We start from the raw sequence: 17,432 nt of genomic DNA, 5'->3' as shown, positions 1-17,432 counted from the left end.
CCCTCAGATGCTGCAGAAAGGTTCCATAGAGACTACAAGGAAGACACAGGGTGGAAGGGCCTGAGGAGACAGTCACAGAGCTGGGAAGGTGGCTCCAGGGCCTGGGGCAAACTCACCAACGTGAACACACCCGCTCCTAGCACAGCATAGACGGCGTGGAGCCAGGGGACCTGAAGGAGAGGAGAGACACAATGTAAAAAAGGGCAGCTGGCAGAGGTGCCGGAAGTTGGGGGGAAGGCTCGATCCAGAAGATGGAAGAACAGGGGTAATTCCTTTCTAAGAAGCCCCAGTCTGAGACAGGCTTGTGAGTCTCAGGATGCTCCCAGTGGTTGGATAAAGAGACCCACAGGGGTTCCCACAGACCTGACATGTCTTCCATCTAAGCACAGACCCAGGCTCAGGCTGGCCAAGGGCGACTCATCCTATTTAGCAGTCATTCTCTCAGCCAGGTCTGACCCTAGGCTCCTCCTGCTGTCCCCAACTCATCCCTGCTCTATCTGGGGTCTGTCTGTTTCTCCACAGAGAGCTATCCGTCTCTGCCTTGGAAACAAGAGCTCAGGTGGAAAAAGTCAGTCAGGGCGGGTAAGGAAGCGGAGGTATCTGGAGTCTCTGCCAGAGGGACATGATGAGCCTACTTCTGGAGGCCAGAGCAGAACCCTTTCCAACCTGTGCTCACCCTGACTGTGAGAATGCAAATGTCTCAACTATGAGGTGCCATGTTAGCATTACCCTTTGTGGAGCCCTTCCAGAAAACTTTCTAGAAGGTTCCTGGAAACAAAGGCTCAACAGCTCAACATGGGACAAGAAAGGGTTCTTTGAAGTTTGGGGCTCCTTCCTGTAGCCCCCTCCCCATCCTAGATACATAGAGGTCCCTAGGCCAGCTCCGGCCCCTCCCTTCGTCAACAGGATCCTGACAAGAGCCAAGGAAATGCCAGAATCAGTCTTGACATCCTAGACTGGGTGCCAACTGCCTGGAGGCTGGGGCTGGGCAGTATGGAAGTGTATTTGAGAGGATAAGGAATACCATCCGAGCCTGGCAGACAAGAGGCCATGGGAGACCAGGTACCGGATGTGGCCGGGGAGAATGTTGTTGAGTTCCTAGTAGATCCAGCACGTTCTTTCTTTTTTTTTTTTTTTTTTTTTTTTCGAGACAGGGTTTCTCTGTGTAGCCCGGGCTGTCCTGGAACTCACTCTGTAGACCAGGCTGGCCTCGAACTCAGAAATCCGCCTGCCTCTGCCTCCCAAGTGCTGGGATTAAAGGCGTGCGCCACCACCGCCCGGCCAGCACGTTCTTTCCTGTGTTCTCAGGATTCAAACTACCTGTCACGTCTCCAATCTGTTCCCTACGGTTGGTCGCTTCAGCTCCTACACAGTAGGCACTCTTTTGGGTAGCCAGGATGCCAATCGGAGTCCTGGGAAGAGCCCTCCAGTGAGCAGGCATTTGTGAGAAGGGATGGGGAATCTACCCCCTGACCCACTGCTCATTTCCCTCCTGCCTGGCTAGCCAGATTCTGCCTCTTTGGACTTAGCTGATCCCCCAGGAGGGCCACTGAGCCTGCTGGGCGCTGGAGCCCCATTGTATCTTCCTCGGCAACAGTCCCCCCACCTCGTCTCCCCCTCCCCCTCCCTCCACCTCCATGAGAGGACCGGGAAAGTGAAGCCGGATACGACTCATGGAGCTGGGCAGGTGCCCAGGCCTGCCAAGAAAAGGCTCCTTGTTTGCTTGCGTATGTTGCCAACACGCCTGGGGGCAGGAGGCAGGTGCCAGGAGGGCTGGACGGGGTGGCAGGCCATGAGGCTTTGGCCCTGGGGTGCCCCGCAGGGGTGAGGAGAGCATGCACCCTGAGCATTGGGTCATCTCCACCTCCCTCACAGACCAGTAGGCTGAGACTCACGTATTGGAAGGGCAGGAGGATGCTGAGGAGTAGTCCGCTGAAGAAGAGAGTCATAAGCAGCACAAACAGCACACCCTGACAGGACGTGAAGTCAAACTGCAGGACACAGGGGACTGTCAGCACCGGGTCTCAGCAGTGTGCCGGCCAGAAGCTGAGACCCGCAAATTCTGCACTCACCCCCCCCCCCATAACCCAATGCATCCCTCTTCCAGGTAGTATCCCCAGACCCAACTCAGGTCTCTGCCTCTCCTCAGCCCCATATAGACCCATGGCCCACGAGCCCTCCCCTGCTCACAGCCTCCAGGGCTGACCTTGGTCTGGAAACTGAAGATGGTGACCGAGAGGCAGACGAGAGCGGTGATACCCAGGCAGAGCAGCACAGACGTGGTGTTGAAGTAACTGAGGAAGGAAGGGCATTCAGTCAGTAGGATTTCCCTCTCCCCATCCCTCTTCTCACAGGACCGCCCTTTCCTGCCAGAAGCTGACCTCATGACCTGTGTTCCCATCCCATCTCGTTCCCAGGACTCAGCTTCCCAGGCTTCTCTGTCACTCACTATTGGGGTCAAGCTCTGGAATAGGTAGAGTGGGGTGAGTTCATGTCAGTGTCTGAGGGTATGGGGGGATTTCCTCAGGAATGGAGGGGGCTTTAAAGCCACTTCGTGGATGACATCATCTTCCTCACCACCATCCCTCATCCCAACCCCACCAGCCTGCTTGGGTCTTGGAGCCACTGGCCCTGTAGTGCCTAAGAAGGAGACATTGAAGCCAAGGCAGCCCGTCTGCTTGGGTCCCTCCCCCATCCAAGAGCTCCCTGGAAAGATGTAGGTTTGTGGAGAGCTTCCCTTGGGTGTGGTCAGACCCTGGATGCATGCCTACCTAGGCCACTCCTGTCCCATTTACCTGGATAACATCCCAGTGAGGTAGGCCATGGACAGGGTCTGCAAGGAGAACAGGGGGAAGGGATGTTACCGTATGTAGACTTGAGGGCCCCAGGCACCCTCAAGTTCTAGCCTGGGCCTCCCTTCCCTCTGCCCCCCACCCCCCATGAATATACTCCTTGTGCAGAGCCTGCTGGGTTTCCGTTCAGGACCGAGGTCCAGCTAAACAGTGTTTCCCTGGCCAGCCTGCAGGCTTCTCAGGCTAGCTGTCCCTTTATCTCCTAGGCAGCCTTGTTCTCTCAGTGAGAGCTTTCTCTTCATTATCCTGCTTTGGGCTGGAACTCCCACACAGTCTTCCAAGGACAAGAGACTGAGAACACAGGAGGGGCGGTGTGTGTGTGTGGCTCATCCCACTGAGAGAGGGAGGGCGATGGGATACTCTGACAGAAGAAGGGTCAATACCTCTGTTCCACAGGGACCCTTTCGTTGGATGTCCCCTGTTTAGACTCTCTGGCCTTCAAAACCCGTGCTGCCTCTGTCCTGCCTCCTTCCCCACTCACTCAGCATCTGTCACCCCGGTCACTTACAAAGATGGTCAGCAGAATCAGGTTCCATGGGAAGTGTCTCCTGAAAGGCAAGCCACAGGCTTCAGACGATAGATACTCAGCACTCGGCAGAGCCTGTCATTGAAAACCTTATGTTCCCATTGGCCCAACCACTTCAGGGGCACAAAGTAAAGGGTAGAAGGGTTGGCCCATTTGACTCCAGTTCAGAGAATGGATGAGGTCTTCTCAGGGCTGCACAGAGTCCTGGTGGAAGGCAGGGCTCAGAGCAGATTTGTTTTTAAGATTCTGCTGATAGTCCCACAGGCAGCTCCCCTCCCCCACCAAGTCACGATCTTACCTGGGTCCAGAACAGCAAGCCAGGGTCAGGTAAGTGGCAAAGAACACAGCACTGTGAGAGAGACAGGTGGGCACGTCAGAGGGTCTCTCCTGAGGCTGGCTACTTACCAGTTGGTCCTGCTCTGCCACCCCTACCCAAACTACACCAGGCAGGATGGCAAGAGCAGAGGGAAGGGCGTGGTCATCCTACAGCTGGGCGATGGGCAGGATGGTGGTCCAACTCCAAAAAGGGAAGGTGGGGTTGGTGGGACAGGCCCACCTCCAGCAATATTAAATCCTAGGAGCTATGGCCTCCGTTCTTACCACTCAACCTAAGCGGCCTCAGAGACCTGTGGTGTGTTTGGTTTTGGAAGCACAATCTATGTAGTCCAGGCTAGCCTTGAAGTATGGAGGTTTGGGGAGCCTCCCACTTTAGCCTCCTGTGTCCTGAGACTGCAGACTTCATCACCCTTTTCGACTAAGAGACCTTAGCTGAAAAGCTCAGTCACACACAGGGACTGGGGACGTAACTCTGAGGGAGAAGTGCATGACCAGCGAGCATGAGAGCCTTCAGTCCCCAGAACCCACGTGGAAAGCTGGGCATGGTGGCATACTCTTGGAGACCCAGCTCTCAGAGAGTCAGAGACAGGAAGGGGGCTTTCAAGGACTCAGCTCGATGGCCAGCCCATCTAGCCTCGCAGGGGAGCTCTGCCCAATGAGACACTGTTTCAGAGGAGGTGGACAGCTTTCTTGAGAATGACATCCAAAACTGGCTTCCGGCCTCCGTATGCACATGGACACATGCACACCCACACGGATCCATACACATGTGCACAGGCCATACACATGCATTACAAAAAACAAAACAAAACAAAACCAAAAAACCTCATGCTGGTCACCATGGTGTGGTGATACAATCTGCCACACCGGAAGTACAGGTCAGAGAACCAGGGATTCAGGGTCATCTTGATCTACTTATGGAGTCTGAGGCTAGCCTACTCCATGGGAGACCCTGCCTCAGAAATGATAGATGAATAAAAAGCAAATTAAAAGTTACTATAAAATATATTTGGTGTGCTGGGTAGATACTTATTTATTTGTTTATTTATGTAGTTTTTGAGTCAAGACCTCATCAGGTACCTCTGGCTGTCTTGGAACTATCTGCATGGACCAGGGGAACTGGGTTGATGTTTGTTTTGGGTTGTGTTTAATAAATATTGACACAGTCCTCCCTTCTTCATGGGCTGTGCTCTCCTTTACAGATGAGGTCGGGTGACTTGTCCACGGTCGTGAAGCTATCCTGTTCGGGAAGGGCTGAAACCAAGGTGGGCCAGTTGCAGGGAGCCACCTTCCAACCACTGCCACACGCTGCCTCTCTCATCCCTACGTACAGCCATCTTGTTAGCTGCTTTTACTATTGTTCTTCCCTACCAGGCTGTGGGCTCAGCGTTGACTGGCCTACCCGCACCGGGCAGAACAGGAAATGGAATCAGTTTGTGGATCAGGCAGCCCCGTCCAGTGGGAAGTGGCTAGCCGGTGGTTGACTGCTAAGTTTTTTGGAAAGCAAGGATCAAAGATGAGGTGATGGAAGATGGGGCTGAGCTCCCAAGACAGACTACCGACACATGGGCTCTACCCTCAGCAGCCCCTCAGAGCATGGCTTTCCAGTCCTTTCCCCTTCTCCTCAGAATCTCACCTGCCCTCCATGACAGCAATTCCAAACAGTCTCCCCCTTCCCCAAATCTCCCAGGCTGCCTCACTCTCTGCTATGTTCCAGAAAGGTCTGAGATAAATGAGGGAAGTCCTCGTGGTACCTGGACCATCACCTGCAAACCTCACGGAGAGCTACCAGACTTCCTGTCCCTCAACCCTTTCTCGGACCGGTGCCCCCAGTCTAGGCTTTGGGTCCCAGGCCCTCAAAAGCCCAGTGATAGCTTACTTTAATAGTCCTGGGGTCACCTGGTCTCCCCTGTCAACCTCCTTGGCTTCTCTCCATCGTCATTCAGTGTCTGGTTCTAGCTCCAGCAGAGAGCTACCTCTCAGAAGCTCTCCTGAGAGTCTACTCAGTGTCTCTTCATCTCTTCAACCCGCCAAACAATGTGGCCTCAGCCTCACGTAACGAGAGCTGGCTTTGTCACATCAGGGTGACCCTGTTGAGTTCGGTTGTCACCCGGTCCTTACATTACCTGAGCTCGATGTCTGGTCACTCCTATTGTTTCCCTGGTTCCACGGTGACACACTTTTGGGTTCCCTCCTCCCTTCACAGCCACTCCTTCACAGTCTCCTTTAAGGAGCCTCTAAAGGACCTGGATTCTTTAAGGCAGACTCTTCCCCTGCCCTGCTCTCCCTAGCCCCTAGCTAGGCTCGCTCACCCAACGGATGAACCCGGACTTTAGAGCTCCATTTTTCCCTCTCAGCACTAGACTGAAACATCTATTTGGCTGCCCAGGGAACAAAAGCCTTTCAGAAACGTATCAGATGCAGTGGGGTAGTTCTGCAGTCCCTCTGCCCTCCCCCCCCTCCGCTCTCCCACTGATGAGGATGCCAGGCAGCCATCCAGCCACCCAGCCAGAAGCCTCAGCATCAGTCTTGGGGCTTGCTGGCACGACCGCACCCAATTAATCACCTGCATCTCCTCAGCCGCCCACTCAGACCTCTCTCTCCTCTCCATCTCCACCACCTCCCTTTGAGGTTGGGCCACCTCTCTCTCTCTTCACTCTGGCTGGGACTGCAGCCCTCCAGCAGCCAGCCTTCCATCCTCCACACAGGCCGGCCAGACTACACGTTTCCCCGGAGGACTTGGCGGCACCTTCAGCACAGCCCACCTGCGGCTGGTTCCTTACCTCTACAGTCACCATACCTCACCCACCCTCCCGCTTCTCGTCACATGTTCTGCACCCTTGAAACATGCCCGTCACTCCACTGGCAAGACCGAGACTCCCTCTTTGACAGGGCTTCCTCTGTAGCACAGACAGTTCTGACTGTAGCCTCAGCCGGCTCAGCTCGAATGGTCCCTGGTCCCCTGTAGCACCTGGAGGCCAGCTACCTTTTTTTTCATGCCATTTAACCTGGAGCCTGACACCAGTAAGCGCTCTTCACATATTTCTGCATGAAATGAAAAAGCCAAACCAAAACAGTAACCAATCAGGCAGCGTTGGAATATGAAGCTTACGACCCCAAAGGTGCCACTGCAATCGGATGCCAGGTGCCAGAGCTGTGGCCACCCTGCACATGGGGGACAGCAGATTCCTCCTGTGCCTGGTGGTTGTACTCTGGCACCTGCCCCAGTGGGTCTCAGTCACTTCAACAACTGTGACAGTAATAGAACACCTGACTATATGTCTCCTGTCACTCCTGCCAGCCCAGAAGCTTCCTGGGACCAGGTGCCCCATGTCCTTTCCTCTGCACTCTCTTAGTTCCTCAACCCTTAAGATGGACATCAGAAGGAAGGCCAGAGACTCAGGATTCCAAAGACCATGGTACAGCTTTAGAGCCTGGTGCCAGAAGTCCTCTCCCAGGCCTGCCACGAGTCTGTGGCCATGGACAAGGATTTAACAAGCCAGTCCCAGTCTCCTGTAATGCAGAACAGAAAGATTGACTGCCAGCTCTGGGAGGCCTGGTGGAAGGTGCAGCCTAAGCACTTAGCACAGGCTTGGCGCTGTGCTGAACTCGTGGATGGAAGCTGCTTGCTGTTGTTAGAAGCTGGCTGACTGATAGCTTTCCCGAGCCAACCCCACCCCAGCCCTCACCTCACTTCTTCTCCTCCTCTGCCTGCAGTTCTCTGGTCCCTCTGCTCTGCCACAGACACCACGCCCAGTGGGAGCAATCAGACAATTAGGAGAGAACCCAGTGGAGTGAGACGACAGGGACCTTGAGAAAGCCAGGGCTGTCGGGGCCCAAAGAGAGTTGTGTGTGATCAGGAACAGTTGGTTTCCTGTCTAAGCCTCAGCCCCAGGGCCTGAGACAGTCTGTTTAGTGTTAGGACAGGGACTGAGACTCAGGCAAAGACCTGGTACTAAACCCATTGGCCTTTCCCAGCTGACTTGCCCTAGAGCCCGGGGCTACAGTCAGCAGTGCAGTGGGCAAACCTGTGGCTTTCAGGTGGTTCTAGCTTTCTACCCTGGCTCAGATGCTCAGGGGGCTTCTCTCTGCCTCAGTTTCCTCATCTATGAAATGGAGATCGTGGCAGTACCTTCTTGGCAGGGTTGTTAAAGCTATACATGAAACACTTGGCACTGTGCCTCACCCATTAAAAAGAGTTGTTTTATTCTCACTGTTATGAATGCTGTTCCAACAGGAAGAGACAACAAGGGAGCCCTCAGGGAGCATTTGATCACCGGAGGTGAGGAGGCAAGACTCAGAGGCAGGATGGGGAGACCAAAGGGACGCGGAAGGCAGAGTAGACCCTCAGGTAGGCCTTCTGAAGGAAGAGGTGGCCGGACTAGTGACTGAACTTTGTGATGTCCCAGGAGAGCACAGGCCACACCCATTTCCCACCTCTCTCCACCTGCTCATCACTGCTTTCCCCTTGAACGTCACCATTCCAAGGCCAGATGCTCCCTCCCTCCCTCCCCATCCCTACCTCTCTGGCACGGTATAACCGACTCTGTCCACCTCCCTGAGCTGTTCCTGCCATCAGGAACTCAGGACATGGAATCCCACAGACTGTGTCACAGAAGGGGGGCCAGGATACCATTTCCAAGGTCTCAGGGGGACCTACGCCTGCCAGACGGTGCTGACGTGCTAGGAGCCATGCCAACCTGTTGTGTGGGCTGGCCGAGGTGGCCATCCCTGGGGCCTCATTAGATGTACACACAGTGCCTCCCAACTCCCTAGGACTCAGGCTTCCCTCCTGGGCTGCTGACTGTCCTTCTGTCCTGAGCCCTAGGAAAGATTCTGTGTACGGATGTGTTCGCTCCTGGAATCCTGGGAAGTTTCCTTACTGTTAGTCTCTGGCCCACTTGTGCTAACCATAAGCCCATAATAGGCTCTGGTGGCTCATGGCACTTGGTGCTGAGCCCAGCTTCACACTGGATCCCTATTCAAGAACAGGCTGGGCCAGTTGGTGTGCTGGCCTCTGCCATGCTCTGTCTTGATGCTTAGCCCCCAAGGGGCCTGCTGCTCTCTGGGACATCCTTCTGTCCTTCTGTCAGTCTAGTCCCTTGCAGCGATGCTCCCAACCCTGTCCACCATGTGAAGTCAGCATCATCCATCCCCGGCAACTGCGCAAGCTCCTTTGCATACTCACCACCCACTACCTCCTCCTATAAGCAGAGGCCTCCTGCCCAGTAGCCCCAGTACAGGGCTGGTTCATACTGGATGCCACTGGGGACCATGGAAAGAAAAGTTTTCTGAGTCTAGGATGGTTCTGGCCTGGAAACATCCCAAATTATTCCTTAGTTACCAGGAAGAAGGGTCCGAGTCACCTACGACCTCAAGATTCTTCTTACAAATGGCCCGCCATGCTCCTTAAAGAATACAGGACTACTGTCAGCTAAGTGCCTGGCGGGCAGGAGAGACTGCCAGGCAGAGGGATTAGGAGCACAAGTCTTAACTTGAACCCAACTCTGCCACCGACTAGCTGTGTGATCTTGGGCAAATTACTCAACCTCTCTGAGTCTTAAGGTCTTCTGAGGTAATCATACCTTTTAGATTTAAGGATGAAATGCAATACTGTACACTGAGCACACAAAACAATGCCCAGCCCTTAATTAGGTGCTTGTTAAGTGGTGGATCTTATGATTAATAATTTCATAAGCATTAATAACAATGTTAATAGGAGTAGCAACATTATCATTAAAGAAGGTCAAAATACTCCGGCCCCTTCCCTCTAAGGGTCATGGTATCAGCTCTCTCTCTTCCTGGGCCCCAGCTCCGCCCCTGGCCAGACTGCCACCTGCCCCTGACCTCTAGCTGTCAGATCTGAGCAATCCAAAAGTTGTTCCTGGCCATGCTAGGGGTCTTTGAGGTCCTCCCCCCTCGGATGTGGGAATATCATGGCTTGGATCTTTCAACGGAGCACAGTGAGCATCTCTCGGAAGGAACCTGGGGTGGGGAATACTCACTAGGATGCCCAGTACCAGCCTGGGTTGGCCTGGACATAGTCCTTAATGACGTCACTGTAGAAAAAGATGGGACAGAGTCAGAGGCTACCCCAGGTCTTTTTCTGCTCAATGTCTATGCCTGCCCCACATGGGATCAGAGAAGGGAGGTGGGACTGAGCTCTAGACGGGCAGGCAGGGACCTAGGGGAGCCTGGAAGGGTGACTGAAGCAATATCCAGTGAAGCATCACAGAAGCCTGCAGGGCGACCTTGCACTGTTTGGGGAACTTCTTACATGATACCCAACATTCTTCCCGACCATGAGGATATCAACAGCCCCTCATCTTTCCAAGTAGACATTCCAGGAGAGGTCTGATGGAGTCCCCCCGCCCCAGGCCTAGCCATGGCCTTCCTGGAAGACATCAGTCCACACTGCTAACTTACCAGAAGGTAAAGAGAGCCACCACAGCCAAAGTCACCAGCAGCTGTACCAACAGGATGGTATATACCTGAGAAAGGAAATGATCAGTTTGGGGAGCCCTGAGTCCCAACAAGTCTTTGAGAGACCCCAGCTCCCAGGGACTCATTTGAATCCAGATCTCCCTATTGGATACTTCCATCCTCCTTCACAGGGTCCCTGGGCAGATTCAGACAAGTGGAAGGACAGGAAGGGTGCCAAACCCTCAGGTGAAACAGCCTACCGACCCAGGGGACAAGGAGCAAGGGCCCTGGGTGAGCCTTCAGAGGCACATACCAGGAGCAGCCATGAGCTGGGATGGCAGGAGAGAGGGTAAGCTCTCTGTAGGCAGAGGCTGGGACAAGGTCCTTCCAGGGGTTCCCGCACAGGGTCCCAAACCCTCACTGCCCTCTCTCCAGCCCACAGCACGGAAGAAGTGGTCACCTTTCTGATGAAGAGCCGGCGAACTCTCTGGTCATCCCAGCTGAAGGTGGTGAAAAGCTCATGGTGTCCTGCGGGGAAACCACCTTCATAGCCGGAGCTGCTGCCTGGGTAGGTAGGTAGAGGCTCTGAGAGTTCACTGCCAACCCAGCCTTCATGCCAATGTCACAACGTGACACAGTAATGTCAAAGGCTCCCTAGGCTTCTGAAGTCTTTCTCCCCAGCCCCACTGTCAAATACCCCTTTGCCCAGCCTCTGTCCACCCACATCTGTCTTTCTGGTCACTTTCTGCTCTCTCTGATTCCAGGAATGAGTTATCTCCCAATCTCCCATCCTCTCCTTCCACAGTGGTTGGGGCTCTGGGAACCAAGCTCCGAGATACAAATGTCCCTTCCCTCTTGTGTCCCCATCTCCCCCCCTGCATATTCCAGCAGCTTCAAATCAGCAAGGAACAGCCAGTTCTCCTGGCCGGACAATGTGTCCTGGGATCAAATACCCTGCCTGACTCCAGCTGCACTAAGGCCCATGGGTCGGGACTGAATGCAGGGTGGAAGAGCTGGGCCTGCCAATGCTCAACTGTAAACCAGGGGGCTGCTGGGAAAGGAGGTCCAGAAAGAGCGAGAGCACAGGGTGTGGGGTCCAGGCCTGGTTCCAAAGCTCTGGCTTTTGCAGGAGTAAAGACCCTATAGCCAAATGGACCCCCAGATGAATCTACCAACCTGTGGGACAAACTGTGTGGCCCCAAGCCTTCTGAGGCTCTTTTGGTTTGGGCAATGGGTCCACTTCACAGAGATCAAGTTAGATAAAACAGAAATTCTACATGTTCTGTGCCTAGTGGAGGCTCCACTGTCTTTGCCCTTGTGCCCCTCCTTAGGGCCATTCTCAAGCCCTGAATGTATCTACCCTGGTACCCTCTCCTATGCCCATCAGGTCTGGCTAATCTTCCCCCCTTCCCCAACAACAGCTTCTGCCTTAGTCTCTCAGAGACGACCATGGCCCTGCCCGGTTGGAGCTCTTCAACGGCTCCTCTCCTTCTTGTTACTCAAGTTCAAGTTCTTCTTTTGTTTTGTTTTCTGTGACATGGTCTCAAGCAGACCAGGCTGGTCTTGAACTTACAACGTGGATGAGGATGACTTTGAATTTATTTATTTGGTTTTCCGAGACAGGGTTTCTCTGTGTAGCCCTGGCTGTCCTGGAACTCACTCTGTAGACCAGGCTGGCCTCAAACTCAGAAATCCTCCTGCCTCTGCCTCCCAAGTGCTGGGATTAAAGGCGTGCACCACCACTGCCTGGCTGACTTTGAATTTTTTTTTAAATATTTATTTATTTATTTTATTTATGAGTACACTGTCGCTGTCTTCAGACACACCAGAAGAGGGCATCCAATCTCATTACGGATGGTTGTGAGCCACCATGTGGTTGCTGGGATTTGAACTCAGGACCTCTGGAAGAGCAGTCTGTGTTCTTAACCGCTGAGCCATCTCTCCAGCCCCTGACTTTGAATTTTTAATTCTCTTGTTTCCATCCCCTGAGTGCTGGGTATAGACATATGCTACCATGCCAGGCAAGTTTAAGTTCCTTTCAGGATGCCAGGGTGAGCAGAGCCTTCCAGTTTCCCCTCACCCTGAGCGTTCCTCTGTCCCGTGTTCTCAGCATGACTACATTTGTTCAGCCACCTGCCTACTTGCTCCTGGACCCGGCCCACCAAGTGCTTTCTGAGGGACATTCATTGTCTCCTCCTCACATGCTAACTCGAGATACACCTCAGAGCTCTACATAAATATAGGAAACCTTCCCTAACTGGCTGGCCAGACATAAGTTGTCAATGTCTTCACTAATGGTGACAGTTCCAAGATCCCAGCAGTGGCCCCTTGGTTGTCCGGCTGAGCAGCCTGCTGGACCATTGTCACTGTCTGTGAGAAGGGACCCTTAAGTCCTCAGCTGCAGCCTGGTGAGCTGGCTCAGCAGAGAAGGCTGGGTGTCGGGGGGATGGAAACAGAAGAATTAGAAATTCAAAGTCATCCTCAGCCATGTTGTGAGTTCAAGACCGGACAGGTCTGCTTGGGACCACATCACAGAAAAGAAAACAAAACAAAAGAAGAACTTGAACTTGAGTAACAAGAAGGAGAGGAACCGTTGAAGAGCTTCAACCGGGCAGGGCCATGGTCGTCTCTGAGAGACTAAGGCAGAGGCTGTTGTTGGGGAAGGGGGGAAGATTAGCCAGACCTTACTGCCTCTTGGTCACAGGAGATGGAGTGTCCAGGGAAGAGAACGGGGACACACGAGGGAAGGGACATTTATATGACAGAGCTTGATCCTTGGAGCCCCACCCATCATGAAGAGAGAGGGTGGGAGATAGCTCATTTTGGAATCAGATCAGGGAGAGCAGGAAGAGACCAGAAAGGCAGATGTGGGGTGACAGGGGCGGCTCAAAGGGGTATTTGACAGTGGGGCTGCAGAAAAAGACTTCAGAAGCCCAGAGAGTCCGATAGGTAGGTCAGCTACTTGGCTCTCTGTCGCCACACCTGAGTCACCAAGGTAGACATGCATGACAGTCAGCTCAGGAGAGCAGAGCTACAGACAGGACTCTGCATCCCCAGGAATGAGCTCAGACGTGACACTTCCCACAACCGAATGTTTGTCACCTGCTGACTGCAAGGATCAGCCTCCCTTCCACCATAAGGGCTTGGAGGGTTGTCCTTAAATAAAGCATCCATCCCAGCAACCAGTGCAGGAGAGTCGAGACGGCGAAGAACTCCCCCACCTGCGTTGGCCTTCCAGTACGCCATACTGGAGTGAGACACCTGCGGTCTGGACCGAGGGGTATTTTTGGAAGAGATACGGACCGTGGTGGTCACTCACTCATGAGCAGGGGCTCTGTGAGCAGAGTCTCTGTGAGGGAGTATTGTCCTCAGATCCCTTCTAGAACTTTATGGGCAGTGAGAGACTTGCAGTGGGGGAGGGGCTGTGGAGGAGGAGCAGAGAAACCCCGAAAGGTCTGAAATTTAAATAAACCCCCCCTCCAAAAAAAAAAAACCGTTATGGGGCTGGAGAGATACCTCAGCAGTTAAGAGCACTGACTGCTCTTCCAGAGGCCCTGAGTTCAATTCCCAGCAACCACATGGTGGCTCACTACCATCTGTAATGGGATCTGATGCCCTCTTCTGAAGATAGCTGCAATGTACTCATGTATATAAAATAAATACATAATTCTTTTTTTTAAAAGTTACGTTATGCTGGGCAGTGGTGGCACATGCCTTTAATCTCAGCACTTGGGAGGCAGAGGCAGGCGGATTTCTGAGTTCGAGGCCAACCTGGTCTACCGAGTGAGTTCCAGGACAGCCAGGGCTACACAGAGAAACCCTGTCTCGAAAAACCAAAAAACAAACAAACAAACAAACAAAAAACCAAAACGATTTGGGTGCGTGCATGCTGTGAACCCCATGTGGAGGTCAGAGGCTAATTTTCAGGGGTCAGGGGTCGGTTCTCTTCTTCCACTGCCTGCCCTGGAACCTGGGGATAGAACTGAGGTCACCAGGCTTTTGTGGCAAGGTGCATTTACCTGCTAAGCCAGCTCACCAGCCTGCGGGAGGACTTAAGGGTCCCTCCTCATAGACAGCGGCAATGGTCCAGCAGGCTGCTCAGCCAGACAGCCGAGGTCCTACTTCTGGGATCCTGGAATGTCACTATTGATAAAGATGGTGACTTCTGTCTGTCCAGCCTTGTAGCTTGATCCCACACACCTACCGACACGGTACCTGCCCACCCCTTGCAAAACCCAGAGGAAGGAAGGGAAGGGATGAGAGAAACTGGGAAGGGAACCCCCAGTTCCTTACTCCCTGACAACCCTAAGCTGCACAGAGGCAGGATCCCACCAAGGTTTCAGACCAGTCACTATATAAATGCTGTACCTCACCCAGAGGGCACCCACAGAGCCAAGATCATGGCTGCTATATAGACTTTCGCTAGCCCTTCCTGACCACTCTGATCTCTTCCAACCCCTGGTTGTGTCTCTTCCTTCTGTGAGGGCTTTATTTATTTATTTGTTTATTTTTATTTATTTATTTATATGGTGTTTCTCTGTATAACATTGGATGTCCTGGACTCACCCCATAGACCAGGCTGACCTCAAACTCACAGAGGTCCGCCTGCCTCTGTCTTCCAAGCGCTGAGATTAAAGACATGCACCAGCACTGCCTGACTCTATGAGAGCCTTCTTAGACTAGAACTTGGCTTTTGTCCCTGATCACGTCCTCCAGTTGGCTTAGCTCCGTGATTTGTAAAGAGTCCCCTCTTCTCTCGCTGGGAGTACTCCGCAGTGTATCTTTCCTCTTCTCTTTTTAGCATTCTCATCCTCTAAAGCCACTGACTACTGTTCTGCACAACTACACCAAGTACGGGGTGTCTGCAACTTCCTCCCACAGGCTTTGCATCTGTGCCTGCTGCTCCCTCTACCCCTCCAACCTTTGGTCACTGAGAGACTTACTGGGGTCCACATAGGCCCAGCTTGGATGGAGTGGTACAGCCGTAGGGCCCTGGGGGAAGGCCCCTGCCTTCAGCCCCTCTCCAGAGGTGGCCTCCTCGTAGGAGGGTGGCGCCGAGGGCACTGCCGGGGCATCCTTCTTCTCTCCATTTGCCTGCTGCTGCCCCTCAGTCCCAGGGGCCTTGTTAGCCACAGAGAGCTGTAGAGTAGAGGCAGAGAGAGACAGTTGCCATGGACAGAGACTTGCAAGTCCTCCCTGCCAGCCCCTTGATTCCTGGAATCTACCTAGGTGCTCTCCCAACCTGTGCTAGGGAGAGGGACAGATAAGACCCACCCCTGGGTTCTGAGCCCGTGGAACTGAGCTCAGAGGGGTGGGGCCAGTCAAGAAAAAGATAGGTAAGACAGTAAGCAGGAGGAGGCCATAGGGCAATCTGGGGAAGGGACTGGGTCTCTGGTCCTATGGTTGCCTGACCCATATGAGACCCTATTTCTGAACAAAAGGTTCTCCTGTCTCGTTGTCTTTCCAACTTCCTCACTGTATCCAACCAATTTTATTTTGCATTATCATTATTTCTCGGTTATTTGTTTGTTTTTGAGACGAAGTCTCCCTGGCTGTCCTAGAACTTGCTCTGTAGAACAGACTGGTCTCAGACTCCCAGAGATCCTCCTGCCTCTGCTTCCCAAGTGCTGGGACTAAAGCTGTGTGTCACCATGCCTGGCTGTTCTACCAGTTTAAAAAACGAGGAAACTCGGAATCAGAAAGAGTCTAAAGTCCCAGGGCCACATGTGGTGCCCAGGGCCACAGGGCTCAGGCTCAGTCCCTGGGGACTGGCTGCTTTCTGTTGGGTTGGAAATGCAGGAGGGGAGAGGCACAGGGACGGTGAGGCAGGAGGGAAATGATGAGCCTGTGAGGCAGAGGGAGAGCAGCTCCTGCAGAGACAGCCTTCCTCAGCCAGAACAAAACATCGGAACATCATTGCTGGTAGAGCTGCAGAAGACAGTTTAGCCCCTTTCTTTCTGTGCGATAAAGAACGGAGGGAGACCCAGGGGGAACTGTACAGGGCAGGTTAAGAACTCCAGTCCACTTACACTAATCTATGCCCCCTGGGTGGACACAGAGGACACAGCAGCTTGGTGAGACAGTGACATCTCTAAGGGTCACGGAAGGAAACATTGGAACAGAGAGTATGAAGACAAGAGAAATCAAAGAAAGGCCTGACCTCAGAAAGGGCAACGTCAGTCTGGCTGCAGGAGGTCCTGCTGAAGAATATGGGTGGTCCTTGCAGGGAGACAATTGAGGAGTCCCCTGACTTCACTCCCTCTATAGCCCAGAGACCATTGGACCTCAGAAGGCTTATAGCACCCTACCCCCTAAAAATAAACTGTGGAAATCTGGGAGCAAGGGGCTGAAGAGCTGAAGCACCTTACCACTAGGACAGGAATTGGAGCTAGCTCCTAACTGCTAGAATGGGCTGGGTGTGGAAGGGGAGGCTCCACTTCCCCAGGCTCAGCTCAGTGTCTCCTGCCTCCTGGAAATGGGACCCGGAACACAGGCTCCCTGCCTCCCTTCATTACATAGACGAGGGGGGCCATGTCTAAGAAAGCTGTCGTAGCCCCACCTTTCCACTCACCCCACCCCCAAACCTCTGGGACCTCACCACCTCTCACAGAAGGCATTCCCAAGTGGCCAATGTCAGGAAGTGGTATCACTCAATGACATCATTTTGAGGCCTTTGAGGAGCTTGAACACAGAGGGTCTGAGGGTCTGAGGAGGGATGCCATTAGTTCTGAGGCTGGTATCAAAGGAAAAAGCAGGGTGTGGGGAGGGCCTTCTACTGTTTTCCCAGCTGAATCCTTAGCACCTCTAAACGGAGGGCTAGAGGACCCTCCCCCTTCTCCCTAGGCCCTGGTGGTTGTATAATTCCACAGGCTGTTGATGTTACATAAACCATCTGCACCACCCAAGCCTGCCCAGGCCCTTCCCAGTAGTTCAGACCTAAAATTGGTGTATTGATGTGGGGAGGCAGGAGAATATGTTTTTATTCCAGCCAGTCCCATATCTGGCCAAAACAAAAATCAAAGCATCCTTCTGCAGGGTTGCCATAGTAACTCCCAACTATAAGAAATGTATACTGATATCCGGAGTTGAATAATGAAGGGAGTTGGGAGGGGGTGTCTGGAGAGAGTGAAAGGTGACCCTAAGGTGGACACATCTGGCACTAAAGACACACCCACACGCATTGCCCCTCAAGGCTCATCCTGGCCCCAAAGGAGGGCTCTCTGGCGCTCTCTCTCTCTCTCTCTCTCTCTCTCTCTCTCTCTCTCTCTCTCTCTCTCTCTCTCTCTCTCTCTCTC

The 17,432-nt window shown here is 53.3% G+C and overlaps 1 protein-coding gene across 2 annotated transcripts in view; it reads right to left on the bottom strand.

Moving 5' to 3' along the window:
• Faim2 (Fas apoptotic inhibitory molecule 2) overlaps window positions 1–17,432 on the bottom strand; it is a 28,191-nt gene that overhangs the window by 10,326 nt on the left and 433 nt on the right. Inside the window, exons 2-11 of one of the 2 annotated variants that reach the window (XM_028788340.1) lie at window positions 15,081–15,276; window positions 10,598–10,701; window positions 10,141–10,205; window positions 9,720–9,773; window positions 3,677–3,727; window positions 3,361–3,400; window positions 2,796–2,833; window positions 2,207–2,294; window positions 1,896–1,991; window positions 117–170 (exon numbers count right to left, since the gene is read on the bottom strand). In XM_028788340.1, the coding sequence (XP_028644173.1) occupies window positions 117–170; window positions 1,896–1,991; window positions 2,207–2,294; window positions 2,796–2,833; window positions 3,361–3,400; window positions 3,677–3,727; window positions 9,720–9,773; window positions 10,141–10,205; window positions 10,598–10,701; window positions 15,081–15,276 (786 nt within the window). The remainder of the gene's footprint in view (window positions 1–116; window positions 171–1,895; window positions 1,992–2,206; window positions 2,295–2,795; window positions 2,834–3,360; window positions 3,401–3,676; window positions 3,728–9,719; window positions 9,774–10,140; window positions 10,206–10,597; window positions 10,702–15,080; window positions 15,277–17,432) is intronic. The other variant, XM_028788341.1, reaches the window with a different exon arrangement.

This window comes from Grammomys surdaster, unplaced genomic scaffold (assembly GCF_004785775.1).
Source record: "Grammomys surdaster isolate TR1022 unplaced genomic scaffold, NIH_TR_1.0 125742, whole genome shotgun sequence".
NCBI classification, from domain to species: domain Eukaryota; kingdom Metazoa; phylum Chordata; class Mammalia; order Rodentia; family Muridae; genus Grammomys; species Grammomys surdaster.
Note: the sequence above shows the minus strand (reverse complement) of the source record. Positions and strands in the feature narration are given on the sequence as shown.